The sequence below is a fragment of the Curcuma longa genome, chromosome 1, assembly GCF_044706935.1.
Source record: "Curcuma longa cultivar G26 ecotype Majalengka, Jawa Barat chromosome 1, ITB_CL_G26_1.1, whole genome shotgun sequence".
Classification (NCBI taxonomy): Eukaryota; Viridiplantae; Streptophyta; class Magnoliopsida; order Zingiberales; family Zingiberaceae; genus Curcuma; species Curcuma longa.
This window is the reverse complement of record NC_133861.1, coordinates 16,805,089-16,819,291: the sequence shown is the minus strand read 5'-3', so window position 1 is coordinate 16,819,291 and position 14,203 is coordinate 16,805,089. Positions and strand designations below refer to the sequence as shown.

Here is a 14,203-nt window from a genome sequence, read left to right as displayed (position 1 = left end):
CAAATTTTCCAAAGAATAAACTCAGCCATTAAATTACATTCGAGAAAAAGAAAAGAAAACAGAGGAGAATGCATCCTATTCCGTTCAAATAAACGCCTGTTAAAAGGCTGATAGAGTATGCTGTGCACTCCTGCATAGATTTTCCTAGTGGTAATTTTCTGCATCCTGGCAAGGAAAAAAATTGTCCTGTGGAAGATTGCCGGCAAATCCAGTAACAGTTACATGTTGGGTCTGGATTCGGAAATGCAAAACTAATCGTTCCAACCATCTTTGTTTAATTTCCTTGATGCAAGACCGTTGGAGGATGGAGTCGACACAGGCTTTGAAGGTGTTTTAGGTGCCTCATCATCCCAACCATCTCCCCAACTGTTATCCCAACCATCTGACTCATCAGCCTCCTTAGTTCCACCAGTCGAAACAGGCAGCACTGTGTCTATCTTCTGGTATCTGGAAGCATGCTTGCGCAAGAATCTGATGGATAACCAAGCAGCTCCAGCAAAGGCAACTGCAGCAAGAAAGATGCTAATGGAGAAGAGACTGAGATAGTTGGGCATTCGGGAGGTTTCATTCTTGAAGGAGGTTGGGATCGTATTCTGAAATTTGAGGCTGCAATTACCATCTTTTGCAAGTAGAGTGATTGTTGTGTTGCTTGCGCCATCTTTGACAGAAACTTTCACCTGCGTTATTAAAATTAAACAGAAATGAGAAGTCATTTATATATTCAAATTAAGGTCTTGATTTGCTAAGCATCACATTTTTGCTAAACAAAATAAACCCATTAAACTTGATTTGAGAGAGCAAACTGTTCGAGTAATGAGAAATCACTTTAGCAAGTAAATGTAGAGGTAAAATCACACTAGAACTGGTACATGCTCAAATGTTTTCTAAATGGGCTTCTTTAATTGAATAATTTTATAAAAGTATCCTTATCCAGCAAGCACTGAACCATGAATAACCAACTAACAAATGTCATGTATTTTGGAAAATAAATTAAAGGATTCTGGAGATTAATTTGTTTTCTCCATAAAGATTTTGAACCAAACTAGATGTTTTGTTGCAGACTCTTGAGAGCATTTAATGGTATGGGAACTATGTTCATGTAAAGAGGCAACTGCTGCCTTGTAACTATTAATCCAGCTTGATACCAAGCATCCATCGACAAGAGCATAACGACAAAAGGAGGTCCATATATCTGGGTCCAGTGGGTCAACATTGGCTTCAACATTTTTCATATCATTTCTCTTCACTTCCAGTCCTTGATTTGGGAAATTAAAAAGTCCTGATGAATGACTTCAATTACTTAACATGAACATTACTCTCTTGATAAGTTTATTTATAGTTTAAGCAGAGAAAATGAAATGTGAAGCTCACAACAGTAGAATTACCATTGTAATTGACCAACCATCATAATGATCAATCAAGAACAATAGGTAGCTCCAATACAAGCTACAATTATTTGTGAGAATAGAAAATTGAGGTTAAAAAAACCTTCAACAATTCTAATAATAGCAAATAATGACAAGTAAGTGAACCACCTAACAATCTCAGAATCACAGCCAATATGACAATAAGATTTGCTCAGACTTCACAATGGAAAAGTAAGCATGGACAACAATTCCTGAAACTTGCTAAATGACATTAATCCTGCACTTAACAGGACAAAACCTTCAGTCTCAGTACCTAAGAATGATTATCATCACCATGATATCTACAAGGAATTGCATTCTACCTCTATTCAAGGATTTAATTTTCTAAACACGTAATATTGAAGGTTTGTTTCCGGTGCATTTTCGATCATAATGGAAAAAGGGAAGGAAAGCTATGAATTTTTCTTTTACTTAGCATATGCCTAAAAAAAGGAGCAGAATTGTAAGAAGATTAGTTAATATAACAAAACTAGAGAGTCTTTTTTTATCATAGCATCCATTCCACAACTAGGCAATTATTTACAGTTGATTATAAAATTTTCAAATGTGCATAAAACCTCAATGAAATATGGGTATCTAATATAGTTTTGCCAAAGTACCAAAGGTTTTGAGATATACCTCCGTGTCAAGATTTGGTTTAACACTGACATGCTCAGAATGGTCAAAATCAGGGACAACAATCTTAACATCAAGGTCCTTTGTCCCTTTGTTCCTTATCAGAAGTGAAAGGTGTGGAGAATCTGGCGAATGGAAAAAATAAATAACAACTAAGTAAGATTGTACAATAGAAAAGACCTAACTCACAAAAATCTTGTGTTATCAAAATTAGAATACTCCTATAACTCGAAATGAATTGTTCAAGTACATCATGCATCAACCTAATACAACCTGTTTTTATTTTTTTTCTTCCACAACATTCATTGAATATCTAATCAACTTTCTGAAGCTATAGGTGAGTATTGTTTGTACAATAGAAACAAATCATTCCCATGTACTGAACGGCTTTACACCATTGACATCAAACTTTTTTGAGTTTTGAGCATGATGTGAATAGTACATATCTAGATTTCAGGCAGTATGCCAGTGCAAGAAAGTTATAAGCTGATCTAATAGATGTTTCTGTAGAAGTATTATTTGGAATATGAAATTCAGCTACATAGCACATTGAGAAATATAGACACAGACTAGCTAGAAACTTCAGTTAGTTAATGAAAGCATGAGGAACATTACTGTGATTTATAAATCATAATAAAGATGCCTTCTACCAACTAATCATTATTAGAAAAATTGTTCCAAAGAGAATATCAAATATAATACTTCATACAAATGACACCACAACTTACCTTCACCAGGGACTCTCAGGCAAGCAACAAATTTATCCTTCTCATCGATGCAACTATCTGATGAATCACACCCTTGCATTTGGAAATCCTCCAGTTGTGGTGTTCTGTTCAAGCTTGGGTTTTCACTATAACTTGCTGGCTTTGGCTCATCCAATGACTTATCTCTCATCCCTTGTAAACTTTCATTCTCATTCTTTTGAGATGCTTTATCCAGATTAAAATTCTTCTTTTCTTTGCCAACAACGATCGTCTTATCAGTATCAGGATTAGCAACGTGAATGTTGGTCTCCGTCACAGTGGCATTGGTCTGAGTACAGAAGTTGCAGAATTAGATATTCTAGAAACAAATATAAATGCATCATTACATGCCTAAAAACTGAATCACCGTCATATGATGGGGGAAAAACGTTTTGCAAAATGTATCATGAAAAAAAATGTACTACTGAACAACTGTAAAATAGAAAAGAAAAGAGTTCATATTTATTCTCAGTGAAGGTCCCAATGCCACATCTTTAACATTTGTTACATATACCGAAAATCAGGTAGGAAAGTCAAAGTCCTAAAATCCTACAAGGGACATAAACTACCCAAAGCATCAGAACAAAAATCTCAGAATATTACAAACTCTCAGGAGAAATCAAAGAGCGCAAACAAACAAAAAGTGATCAAATCGACTTGTTCCCTTGGTAAGAACGAGCAAGACAAGCAAAAGCACCAACCATCTCCGTTCCCAAAAGCTTGGATTTTAGACAGAGAGCTTCGAATCTCACTGACCTCTGTTGCGCTAGCGTGGCGATCGGCGTCGAGCAGGACCCGTGCAAGAACAGCGAAGAAGATGACCCATACCCCCTTCTTCATCGAGTCCTCGCCGCCCGCAAGCAGGAAGAGGCGGTGAAGGGGCAGCCCTAATCCTCCGATTCGCTTGCAAAAACCAAGAAGCAAAGTATGGATTTGGAAGAATCTGATACTCTTCCGCAAGGCCCCTGGCACTGGAGGAGGCGCGCGGATTCCTTCCTTCTTTGGCGAACGATCACGGCGGTGCCCGAACTGGCAGTGATTTTAATTGTAAATTGAAGAGTCCGGGAGACGATCCGACTTCGTCGACTTTGATTTGATGTTTCGAGGCCGAAGACAGGACACGGGCTCTGGTTGTGACGCACGACGTGGACGGCAGTTTGCTTGGCCACGTACCCGCTGCTGCGCTGCTGACAAAATCAAAAGGGCAGCCTGATCATGTAAATTATCTATACAAAAAAAGTGATATTAAAAAATAAAAAGATGTCTCATTATATTTTATATCGAACACATCCTTCCAATATTATCTTGTTGCTACTTGCAACTACGCCGACTTGTAAAAAAAAATAATTCAACCTTATAAAAAAAATTATACATCAAATAAATTTATTAACTTATCAAAATTATTCATTCTTCATCATAATCACTTTAACATAATAAAATTCACTTTAAAAAATTATAACAACTATTAATTGATTGTTATAATAATAAAATAATATTATAATAGTTAATTGATTATTGTTATAATAGTTTTATGTTGAATTTTATTTTTGTTGTAATGATTTTAATTAAATTTCAATAATTTTAATTAAGTTAATAAAAAATTTAATATAAAAATGCTTCGTATTAATATTGTAAACTATTTTTTTTTCAAAACCAACTCCTATAAATGGTGATTATCATTACTATCACTTCTTGGAAACTCTTTAGTTAATGGAAAACCTTAGTGCATCGCAAATTAGCTACATCTTGTTAAGAAAATGGACCATAAAGGGTTATTGGTCATCGCAAATGCAGTTCCGAATAAGAATTAGCTTCAGTTGATCTCCACCAAATGTAGCTTCAGTTGATCTTGTTAAGGATCGAAGGTGATGGATTCCACCTTTTGCAGAAGAAAATATTACAAAAGGAATTGCAAACTACAAAGAGAAGAGAATACTAACACCATCACAAAGCAGAGATATATTTGAACGTGTACGTTGATCAAACGCCTAATGTCAAAAACATCAACAAACACCAATTTTAGCATGTCAACGGCAAGGTCTTTCCTTTCGACCTCCAGGAAATAGTACATAAAGTACATCTGAATGAACAAAACTGAGAAAAATTGTTAGCAAATTTGCAGAGCAATCCATCTGCAAGAGTATGAGAGGATAGGAGATACCAAGTTAAGTGATACACCAGTACACGTGATTACGACGGTGCAGCATTGCAATCGAGAGCCGTCTGTTCATGCCAGACCCCATTCAAGTTAGACTGCCATAACCTAACAATGCCATCGCTGCCGGTTGACGCCAATGTCATTCCGCTCATGTCCCACTCCAGTTGCCACACCTGTGCATTTCCAAGTGGAGAAGTTCATTCCTCATTTCTCAACTGTAAAGCTATGAAACTAGAGCTTGTCATAGATTTGATAGGTAACTTCAGATAAGGCAAAAGGAATAGATGGCTTACTTAACAAAATGCTAAAAGCCTAACAAGTTATATATTATATTTAGGTTTAGAAAATACCAATTAGAATGTAGTCCATAAGCTACTTTGAAGGTAGGGCCAATTAGCCCAATATAATCTGGCAAATAATTTCATACCTCACCATCATGCCCCTCAAGTAATGCAACCTTTTCAGTTGAAAGTCTTCCGTCCGATTCAGGGTCCAGCACTACATGCCATATGGCAATACCCTTGCTAGTCGCAACTGCTATAATTTCAAATGGCCTACAAGTCAAGTTCATCTATCAAACATGATAGCAATAAGATCCACTATATGAATTCACTATAGTTCAGAACCACAAACAGTAGATTAAGTAATTTTTTTTCAAAATAATAATAATAATAATAATTCAGATAAAGTATATTCAACTAGTTCTACAGTCTGGTTAGCAAATATATAATTGGATAATCAAGATCATAAGAAAATGAAGAAAAAGCTGCTAAATATCAAAAGTGTAGAAATTGTCATACAGGGTAGTTTATTAAGATAAAAACATGTGTATTTTATGTCAGAACATTTTTTGTGCACACAAAATCATCAAAACTATAGGTAATCAAATACCTGCCTATGTTGGGAGCCCAGGCTACAGCATGTACCCTATCACTGTCGTCTTCAGGTAAAGCTAGTTCAGCAACAGATATCCAACGCTGATGAGCCTCTTCAAACACCCAAATCTGTTGGAAAACCAAATTCTACAGGTGTTGAGCAAGTAGCCATCTGAATTAATATATAGTGTTTAAACAAGTTTTAACTAGTCAACAAGTATACAGACAATTCTTTCGTAAAGGAATTTGGAGATGAAGGCAGCAAGAACAGCACAACTTTCTAAACCATGAATTCTCTAAAAGATTCAAATCTCCATCTTGCAATTGGCAAATTAAAAATCTCAACTCTCTTTAGTATAAAACATTGTGCGTATTTCGCCATAGTGCTTGTTGCACAATCTCATCAAAACAATGTGAACATGGATGATATATTTTGATTTGAAGTATACAAATATCCAACTTGTCATCACTCACACATTATTGGTTAAAACTACATATTATGTACATCTATAAAAATTCACCTTTTTCTGTTCCACTTGACACATACATTAATATTAGAAGACCTACACAGAATTAAGTATTAGTCTCAAATCAAGTACCTTTATAGTGATAGGATTAAGGTTTTAGGGTTTGAATCACGCCTATAAAAAGAATAATCCTATTGTGCGCATGAAGGGGCATGTTGAAGCTAAAATCTTCCATGTCCATTACTCCTATATAGATAGTATAGTGATTTGTTATACAATTTAGTTTCTTTCCTACCGCTCGAACTTTTTAATAGGATCAAAGTCGCAGCTACGTCCCAACTTATTTACTAGCGCTCCTCCAACTTATTTACTAGAACTCCTAAGGGCAGGGATAATTCAATTGAGAGCATCCAATTGAACTAAGGGCGTCTATAGACTCCAACAGGTTTTGACTATGGTTCTTGGCAACAACCAAATCTGCCAGCTGATTGCATAAACATCACAACCTCAACATACCTTGGATGAATTCAACTGTGGTTGATCTGAATTGAAACCAAGGACAAAACTAGACTGCTGGCTTTCAATCCTACTAGGATTCCAAGCAATAGATGCAGATTTGCATGAAGCCTTTCCAAATCTAGAAACAGAAGCAAGCACGTTCTGGAATTCTGCCTGCATTGTAAAGAAACTCAACAGTATCAGGAAAAAGCAAAATGAACAATATTGTGGTAAATCTTGGAAACAAAGATGATATGCAAAAATAAAATAGTGGGACTAAGCTGAGTTAAACCTGCAGGCCCTTATCTTTTACGAGACAGAGAAACAAGATTAAAAAACAGTTACAATTATGATATGAGTACAAAATGACACAAGTAATGTAGTTGTGAATTAATGAGCCAGAGAACAGCATGATACTGAATCTACAAGAGAATTCACTAGTTTAAAGCACCAATCCTTGTATGAATTTGTTTTTGAGCGTGCAAGTGATGGCCTGTTTATTTCTCTCCTTTTAGGAAAGTGTTCAATAGTAAAAGAAAGAGTGTCCTATTGAAGTCAAGCACAGAGAGGAAGAAGTGGCTAATGGGTGTCAGCATAAATTTCAACATTAATTGAATGTACTAATGTAGATATCAAAATTTTCATAACTTATTATTGTTTTCTGTTCTCTCACATTTGATTGCTAAGAGTCTTGGGGTTCTCTTCTTTAGTAATGAACTGATGAATTCCACCTATTCCAAACAACCCGTGTGTGCTGGTCTTCCTGTAACTAATATAAGATATGACATTAAGTCATAAATGACTCACTTCAACTCCTTAAAGTACTTATAGCAGAAATTTTGTATACTTGGAGAACATGCAAGGTGCCAACATCAAGTAGGAGTAAGCATTAACTTCAGTCTAGAAGCGCCTCAGTGAGTGCATCCAGTTGTTAACTCTAGAAAACCTTATGGGCATCCCCTCGAAAAGGAAAGCCATTAGCACATTCAATCACATCTCAGTCTGCAACGCCAAGGCCATGGCCCCTGCTCATCACCAGTGTCACTTTTGCCAGATGTGTTTGGCCCTGCTCTGTCACCCTCAACCATGTGGCCTTCACCCTTCTGTAACTGCTATGTTGCATGCTTCGAGAATGTGCAGCAAGCACAACATCAAGTAGAAGGTACCATTACCTATGGTTTAGCCCCCCAACGTAAATGCACATTGTAATGCATAGAAGCACTTCTATTAGGAAAACCTCATGTTAAAGTGTTCACAGTTTACAAATGCACAACGTAAATGCACATTTAGAGGGTTTTAGATAACAAAAGATCTGGATGTTTGGTTGAGTGTTCTCAGTTTATAAAGCAACATATTACACTAAAATTTCCAGATTGGAATAAAGGTTAACAACTGTAGTTATGAAAAATGAAGATATGGTATATCTCAATTTAGAGGGCTTTAGGTAACAACAGGATCACCTTGTAAAAACACAGTCAAATGCATAGAAGCACTTCTGTTAGGAAAACCTCATGATAACACAACTGTAGTTAGCAAGTGGGGCATCTCACTATCTTTGATAACTAGCACAAAGCATAGATAGATCATCTTAAACAAGTTATGAAAAAACCATGAAAAATGATAACATATATAAACCAGGTACAACAATTTCACATTTTCTTTTCCTAATTTGAAACCCAAAATCAAGCAAGTGAAAGCCCAAATAGCAACAATTAAAAGGATCAAAAAACAAATGTGTAATTTCACAATAAAAAATGCAATTTATTATTCCCTCTCCATTACTGCAATTTAACAAGAAAACACATACCCATCAAAATATTGATTAATTCATGTGTAAAAGATGTTTCACAAAATCATGTGTCACCCAAGGGTATTAACCCAGTTTACCATTTAAGCTTCTATAACTCTTAGGTGACTATACAGAAAGGGTAGATGAATGGTATACATCTTTTTCCTTAGAGAAAGATACAAGCCCGATTTATCATTTTAAGTTTCTCCTATAACTATTAGGTTATTATAAAAAAAAAGTATTGAACCATATGCATCTTTTATTCAGTAAATGAAAAAAAAAAATCTTAGGACAGAATCATAAAAGAACAACCCGGTACACGAAGCTCTCGCCAATGCGGAGTCCCGGGGAAAGGTCGGACTACATTGGGTCTATTGTACGCAGTCTTACGTTGCATTTTGCAAGAGGCTATTTCCACGACTCGAACCTGTGACCTCAAGGTCACATGGCAGTAACTTTTCCGTTGCGCCAAAGCTCCCCTTTATTAGGGCAGAATCATAGCAGAAAAATAATCAACTAAGCTAAAGCTGCTGCTTTGTTTAGAAAGAAAAGTAACAAACCTGAAGCTGCCATTTGTCCAAATTCAAAGGATCCATTAATTCATAGACTTTCACATGACCATCTGAATAAGCAGCAACCTAGAAAACCATTCCAAAGTCATTAACATGCATAAAAGAGGCAGCCTAATGAAGATGCTAGCATCTTTGTAAATCAGCTCATAAAAGTTGCCAGCACATAAAGCTTACAACCAAGTGGTGCATAGTCACATATTAGCACATTCAATATCAACAATCAACAATTGGAAAATTAAAAGTTTGTCTATAGATTGTTCAATTTGCATATTTTGTCTACAATTTGTAAGGCTCTATGAAAACCATATATGAACGTAGTTGTATTAGGATGAACTGGATAATGAACAAAATCTTTAATTTCATGCTTCACTTCATGATTTAATTCTAATATACTGAAAACTAATTGTTCTCTTTAGTTAAACATCAATGTACAAGCTTATATCCAGGAAAGCAAAACACAATTGTATATACAAATGACTGTTCCACAAATTGAAATCAATTATGTAAGTGATTCCACTTTACAAACTCAAGCACTAGTTGAATTCTTCATATAAATAAATAAAGTAATTTTTTATAAAAAAACCATCTTGTTAATTTTTTATAAAAAAAAGCCATCTTGAACCTGCTGATCCAACTAGGTTATTAATATTGCATTAACAAAACTTATTTGCTTGATACAACTATCTGGGCTTTCTCAACCTGACAATAAACATTTGGTATGTTATTGATACTCATTTTCAAATGTATGACATGATGAAATAACTTCACAATTTTACAATCTCCAGAAGTTGGTAGCATATCAAGTACAGTAAAACATAAGAGAATTCCCTTTACAACCAAAGCTTCACCGATGTTCCATGTAACAACCAATCAAAGGTGCAGCATGTTGCATGTATCATCACGAGGAAGTCACAGAGCTTAAACACAGTACAAACCCTTCATATAGACCTTTTAGTACATTATTATAACTCAAGGCAGCTTCACCTGACATGAGATTGGACGACTGAATTTGTAGAAATCATATGTTCAAGAATTAAATTTTCCAGCTGGGTATGCATATTGGAGCATAGATACAAGTTTAAGGAGAGAAGAGACATATGGCATCGACCATATTTGAGCATCTTCAGATTATGAGATTAACAAAACTATTAGCAAGTAAATCGAATTGGAGATATAAATCACAAGTCTTTAAATCTACTTGACAACCATCAACAAATTTAAAATGTGCTTATAATTTAATTTTAAAGAAAACTTACCATCTTCAAATTGGTCACAAATACTCCAAATTGTAATTCAAGTACATAAGAACCACTGCTCTCAAAGAGCTTACAAAGCTTCCATGTTGGACATTGAGTATCTGATTAATATGATATAGAAGTGAGTATCAAAGTAAGATGAGGATGATAAATATGGATCTAATAAGGTTCAAAATGAAAATCACCAATAGTAGATTACAGACAAAATAGTAAATAAAATCTAATAAGAGGAATTAGCAATGTCTCCTGAATTTTTATCAACTTTTTTCGCACTCGATTTTCACAAAAAGAGGTTTAGATGGGCATGCCTGGATGCCATAATATCATAAATTTATGAAGCATGAAGCAAGAGAAGTGGTGGAGAGAGTAAGACAGACAGGGACTAGTAATGCCCATTCATGAATCAGTTAATAATTACCAAATGTTTGAACTAAACTAGAATCATATGCAAAAAAGAACATTTTAACAAACTTCTTTGATTATATATTCTTGGTTTCTGAATCCACTAGCAAGAAGGAGCATACAAATGACTATATTACTGATGTTAAGGGTTTAGTTTGTATATTAAGGAGTTGAGGGAGTTTATTTGTAATGTGACAAACATATTACATATACTGCTATCAAATATAAAGGTCTAGGGAAGACGAAAAGATTTGCATCATGAACCCTAGTTTATAAGTATTACCTTCATCGACCTCCTCCCATAATGAAAACTTTCCATCTTCGCAGATGCAAGCTATGGCATCTCCACACTCTGGAGGAGTCCAGACGACCTTCACAACGCAGCTAGAATGCGCCTGTAACGACGTCAATCGAGCAAGGCCAAAACTTTGATCAAATATTCAATTCAATCAAAGCCCTAAAAGAAACTTAAAATGAAATCTAAAAAAAAATCGCCTAGTTACAAAAGAAACCACGGATATTGCGAATCAATCGATTTCAAAGCTACATTTGAGGCTGTATCGACCTTCCATTTGGAAGAGGAGGAGGGGGCGGCGGGATAATCATGGGAGTCGTGGATGGAAACGGAGCCATCTATGTGGCCCACGGCGATCCTCTGTCCGCAGTAGTTCCAAGCGCAGCAAACGGCGCCCTTCTCGAAGCTCGCTACCTCCCTCTCCATCACTCCCTCTCACTCCCAGCGATCGCCGGATGACCCGCACGAAAAAAGAAAAAAAAAAGTCTGAGAGAGAGCCCTGTGGCCCGCTACGAAGATGAGAACAAGTCATCTCACGATTTGGAACACGGCTTGTGACCCACATATAGCGGCCCACAGCCTTTCCCTATCCAGCACATGGGCCCAGGCAAGCATGGGCAATATTGCAAGCCCACTGGAGTAATAAACCATTAAAATTTATATTTTAAAACAATATTATAAAAAATTCTAGTGTTTTCTTAGATATATATTACAGACTGTTGGACAACAAAAGAATCAAATATGACAAAATCTGTATTTAAAAAAAAAAAACAGTGTTAACATCACGAATGCATGTTTTCTTAGTAAATATCATAATTCGAAACACCAGCAAATTGAAATCTAATTCAAAATTTTTTTTCAGACACCAGCAAATTCCGTTTCTCAACGGCTCCGGCGAGCTCCTCGGACGAAGCCCCTTCTTCCGCGTCCGCAGCCGCCCGAACTCTTTCCCGCTTCGGAAGTCCTTCTTACCCCTCCATCAACTCCACCACTGCCGCCGAAATCGCCTCTCGCCGGACCTCCCCGTCCTCTTCCCCTCGGGCCGCCGTCCTGATCGCCACCCCAAGCCCCTCCGCCAGAATGAACGCATTCATCCTCTGATCCACGTAGAGCGGCCACGGGATCATCGGCACGCAGCTGTTCACCGGCTTTTTCATTGTTATTTGTCAAGGAATTTATCATATAGTCCTCCATGCTGAACCCAATGACCAGAAGATTTCTTTATAAATTTCAACAAAAATCTCTATTTATAAAAAAAACACATACTGAAAACCATGTTAAAAATAAAACATATAATTTATTTGATGTTCGGGCCATAGTAAAACTATTGGATCTAGTTGAATTGCCAAACCCAGCCAATGCATTGTCGAATTTGAGATCTCTTTGAAACAAAACATAGAAGCTTAATCTGATCACAATTGCTTTGAGATAACATTACAAACATTGAACAAGAACTTAAATTTGCACACTTGATAGTTTTCTCCAACAAACAACGGCAGCACACATAGATTTAAGCACCGCATTGATCCTCCTCTTCTTCCTCTCCCCTTCCTTCTCCGACCGATCCCTGGAAGGTCCTACCGCCGCCGAGTCGTCGGCCGAGAAGGGCAGAACCATGACATGCCTCTCCAAGCAGTGGCTCAGCGAGGCAAGCTCAAAGGAATCATACAGTGGGCTTCCGCAATCCCAAACTCCCACTGCTGTCTCTTCTCCTCCTCCTTTCCTCGCTTCCTCATTTGTCCCCACTCTTTCCATTAGCTACATCAAACATTAAAGCACTGAGTTGTATTGATATATACACTTCGTAGCTCAACTGTTTGGACAATTAAACCATCTGAATTATTAAGTTGTGATGATAAAAAAGTCCGATTCTTGGTGAAATTTTGGCAAAAGGTAGATATAAGTAATAATCAAACAACCTCAAATTCGACATGTCGCCCACTATGCTAATTGACAGATTGCCTGATAAAGTATCATCTTTTATTTATAAAAATAATGAAAGCAAGTCATTTGTATTTATGATCAAAACAAAAAAAAAACCACACACACACAGCCTTAATTGCGATGCGATATTTAATCTGTGCTACTGACAGCATTTTAAATGTAAACAATATATGCATATTTTGACCGTATTTGACTGTTATCAAGGTACAGTTGAATTGAAGATTGTTTATTCACAGGATAAAGGAAGGAATAAAACGAGGACTTTAATTTGCCTATGCTGATTCTGTTTAGATTCCAACGGACATGAAAATTGTCTACTAACAGGCATGTTTTTTATTTAAAAATAGTACGTGCTTCATCTCGTTATTTTTAGCCACGTGTGTAATAAAAATCGACAACCGCTGGTGAGCATGTTTAAAGACAAATTACGCATTAGGCACCACCACATCCTATTTTTCTTTCCTAAAATATCCTTATTTTTCAAAATATTATTATTATTTTATTAATTTGGTATTCAAATCTTACGGCCCGACTAGCTAATCCTAAGGTAGACAATCTGATCTTACATTCCGTAGTCGAGTGGCCTAGCTTTTCGAGCACCGTATACATCCGGTCTCACATGGTCGATCGGTCCCACAATCATTTGTGAGAGGTAAATCGATAAGCTGTATAGTTGATTATTACGGAGAGGATATTGCCTCAGCTTTATCAAAATTCGATCCTTGCTTACTTCAACATGTCTGTTTCATATTAACCAACTCAATTATGCTCCGAGAATGCTGCATCAGATATAATTTTACTTTAATATTGTCAATGACGTTAAACATTTTTTTATGATATTTAAAATAATACTAGAATAATTTTGAGTGATGTTGAAATAATTTTAATCAATTTTAAAATAATTTTGATCTGCTCAAATATGGAGCAATTTTGTCTTAAATTATTATAACGAAAGGAATTTTAATGGGATGAATACTTTTAAAAAAAATACAATGAAATATTTTTTAATGATAATAAAATAAGGGACATGTTTTAAAATTTATCGAAAATAATTATTTGATAAAGAATAAAAATTCATGGCTAAATGCATGCCACATTATTTCAATTATACTACACAAACTTATTCGATGCAATTAACAAATTGTGTGGATGGAATCTT

The 14,203-nt window shown here is 36.0% G+C and overlaps 2 protein-coding genes across 4 annotated transcripts; both read right to left on the bottom strand.

The window, feature by feature from the left end:
* Positions 1-4: 4 nt before the first annotated feature.
* On the bottom strand, positions 5-3,886 carry LOC141843022 (uncharacterized). The gene is made up of 4 exons (XM_074731035.1): positions 3,545-3,886; positions 2,771-3,077; positions 2,046-2,167; positions 5-677 (listed from the first exon to the last, which is right to left on the bottom strand). The coding sequence occupies exons 1-4, from the start codon at positions 3,626-3,628 to the stop codon at positions 252-254; spliced, it is 939 nt and encodes a 312-aa protein (XP_074587136.1). The 5' UTR covers positions 3,629-3,886; the 3' UTR covers positions 5-251.
* Positions 3,887-4,748: 862 nt separating this feature from the next.
* On the bottom strand, positions 4,749-11,567 carry LOC141839690 (protein SEH1). Of its 3 annotated transcripts, none has more exons than XM_074727514.1 (9): positions 11,371-11,567; positions 11,089-11,200; positions 10,404-10,504; positions 9,136-9,213; positions 6,805-6,960; positions 5,838-5,950; positions 5,374-5,500; positions 4,950-5,119; positions 4,749-4,882 (listed from the first exon to the last, which is right to left on the bottom strand). In XM_074727514.1, exons 1-8 carry the CDS (start codon positions 11,524-11,526, stop codon positions 4,979-4,981), a joined length of 984 nt encoding a protein of 327 aa, XP_074583615.1. In that variant the 5' UTR covers positions 11,527-11,567; the 3' UTR covers positions 4,749-4,882; positions 4,950-4,978. The 3 variants fall into 3 exon arrangements, with proteins under 3 accessions (XP_074583615.1, XP_074583608.1, XP_074583600.1); XM_074727507.1 differs by having other exon boundaries at positions 4,749-4,868; XM_074727499.1 differs by having other exon boundaries at positions 4,749-5,119.
* Positions 11,568-14,203: the final 2,636 nt, after the last annotated feature.

What these genes read in the sequence shown, in the direction of transcription:
- LOC141843022 (XM_074731035.1), bottom strand. Translation starts at nt 3,628, where the DNA reads ATGAAGAAGGGGGTATGGGTCATCTTCTTCGCTGTTCTTGCACGGGTC. An exon ending in GCCACGCTAGCGCAACAGAG is followed by an intron (nt 3,078 to 3,544) that starts GTCAGTGAGATT and finishes TTCTGTACTCAG; the next exon opens with ACCAATGCCACTGTGACGGA. An exon ending in CCTGAGAGTCCCTGGTGAAG is followed by an intron (nt 2,168 to 2,770) that starts GTAAGTTGTGGT and finishes TCCATTCGCCAG; the next exon opens with ATTCTCCACACCTTTCACTT.
- LOC141839690 (XM_074727499.1), bottom strand. Translation starts at nt 11,526, where the DNA reads ATGGAGAGGGAGGTAGCGAGCTTCGAGAAGGGCGCCGTTTGCTGCGCT. An exon ending in ATGGGAGGAGGTCGATGAAG is followed by an intron (nt 10,505 to 11,088) that starts GTAATACTTATA and finishes CATATTAATCAG; the next exon opens with ATACTCAATGTCCAACATGG. An exon ending in CACAGTTGAATTCATCCAAG is followed by an intron (nt 5,951 to 6,804) that starts GTATGTTGAGGT and finishes GTTTTCCAACAG; the next exon opens with ATTTGGGTGTTTGAAGAGGC.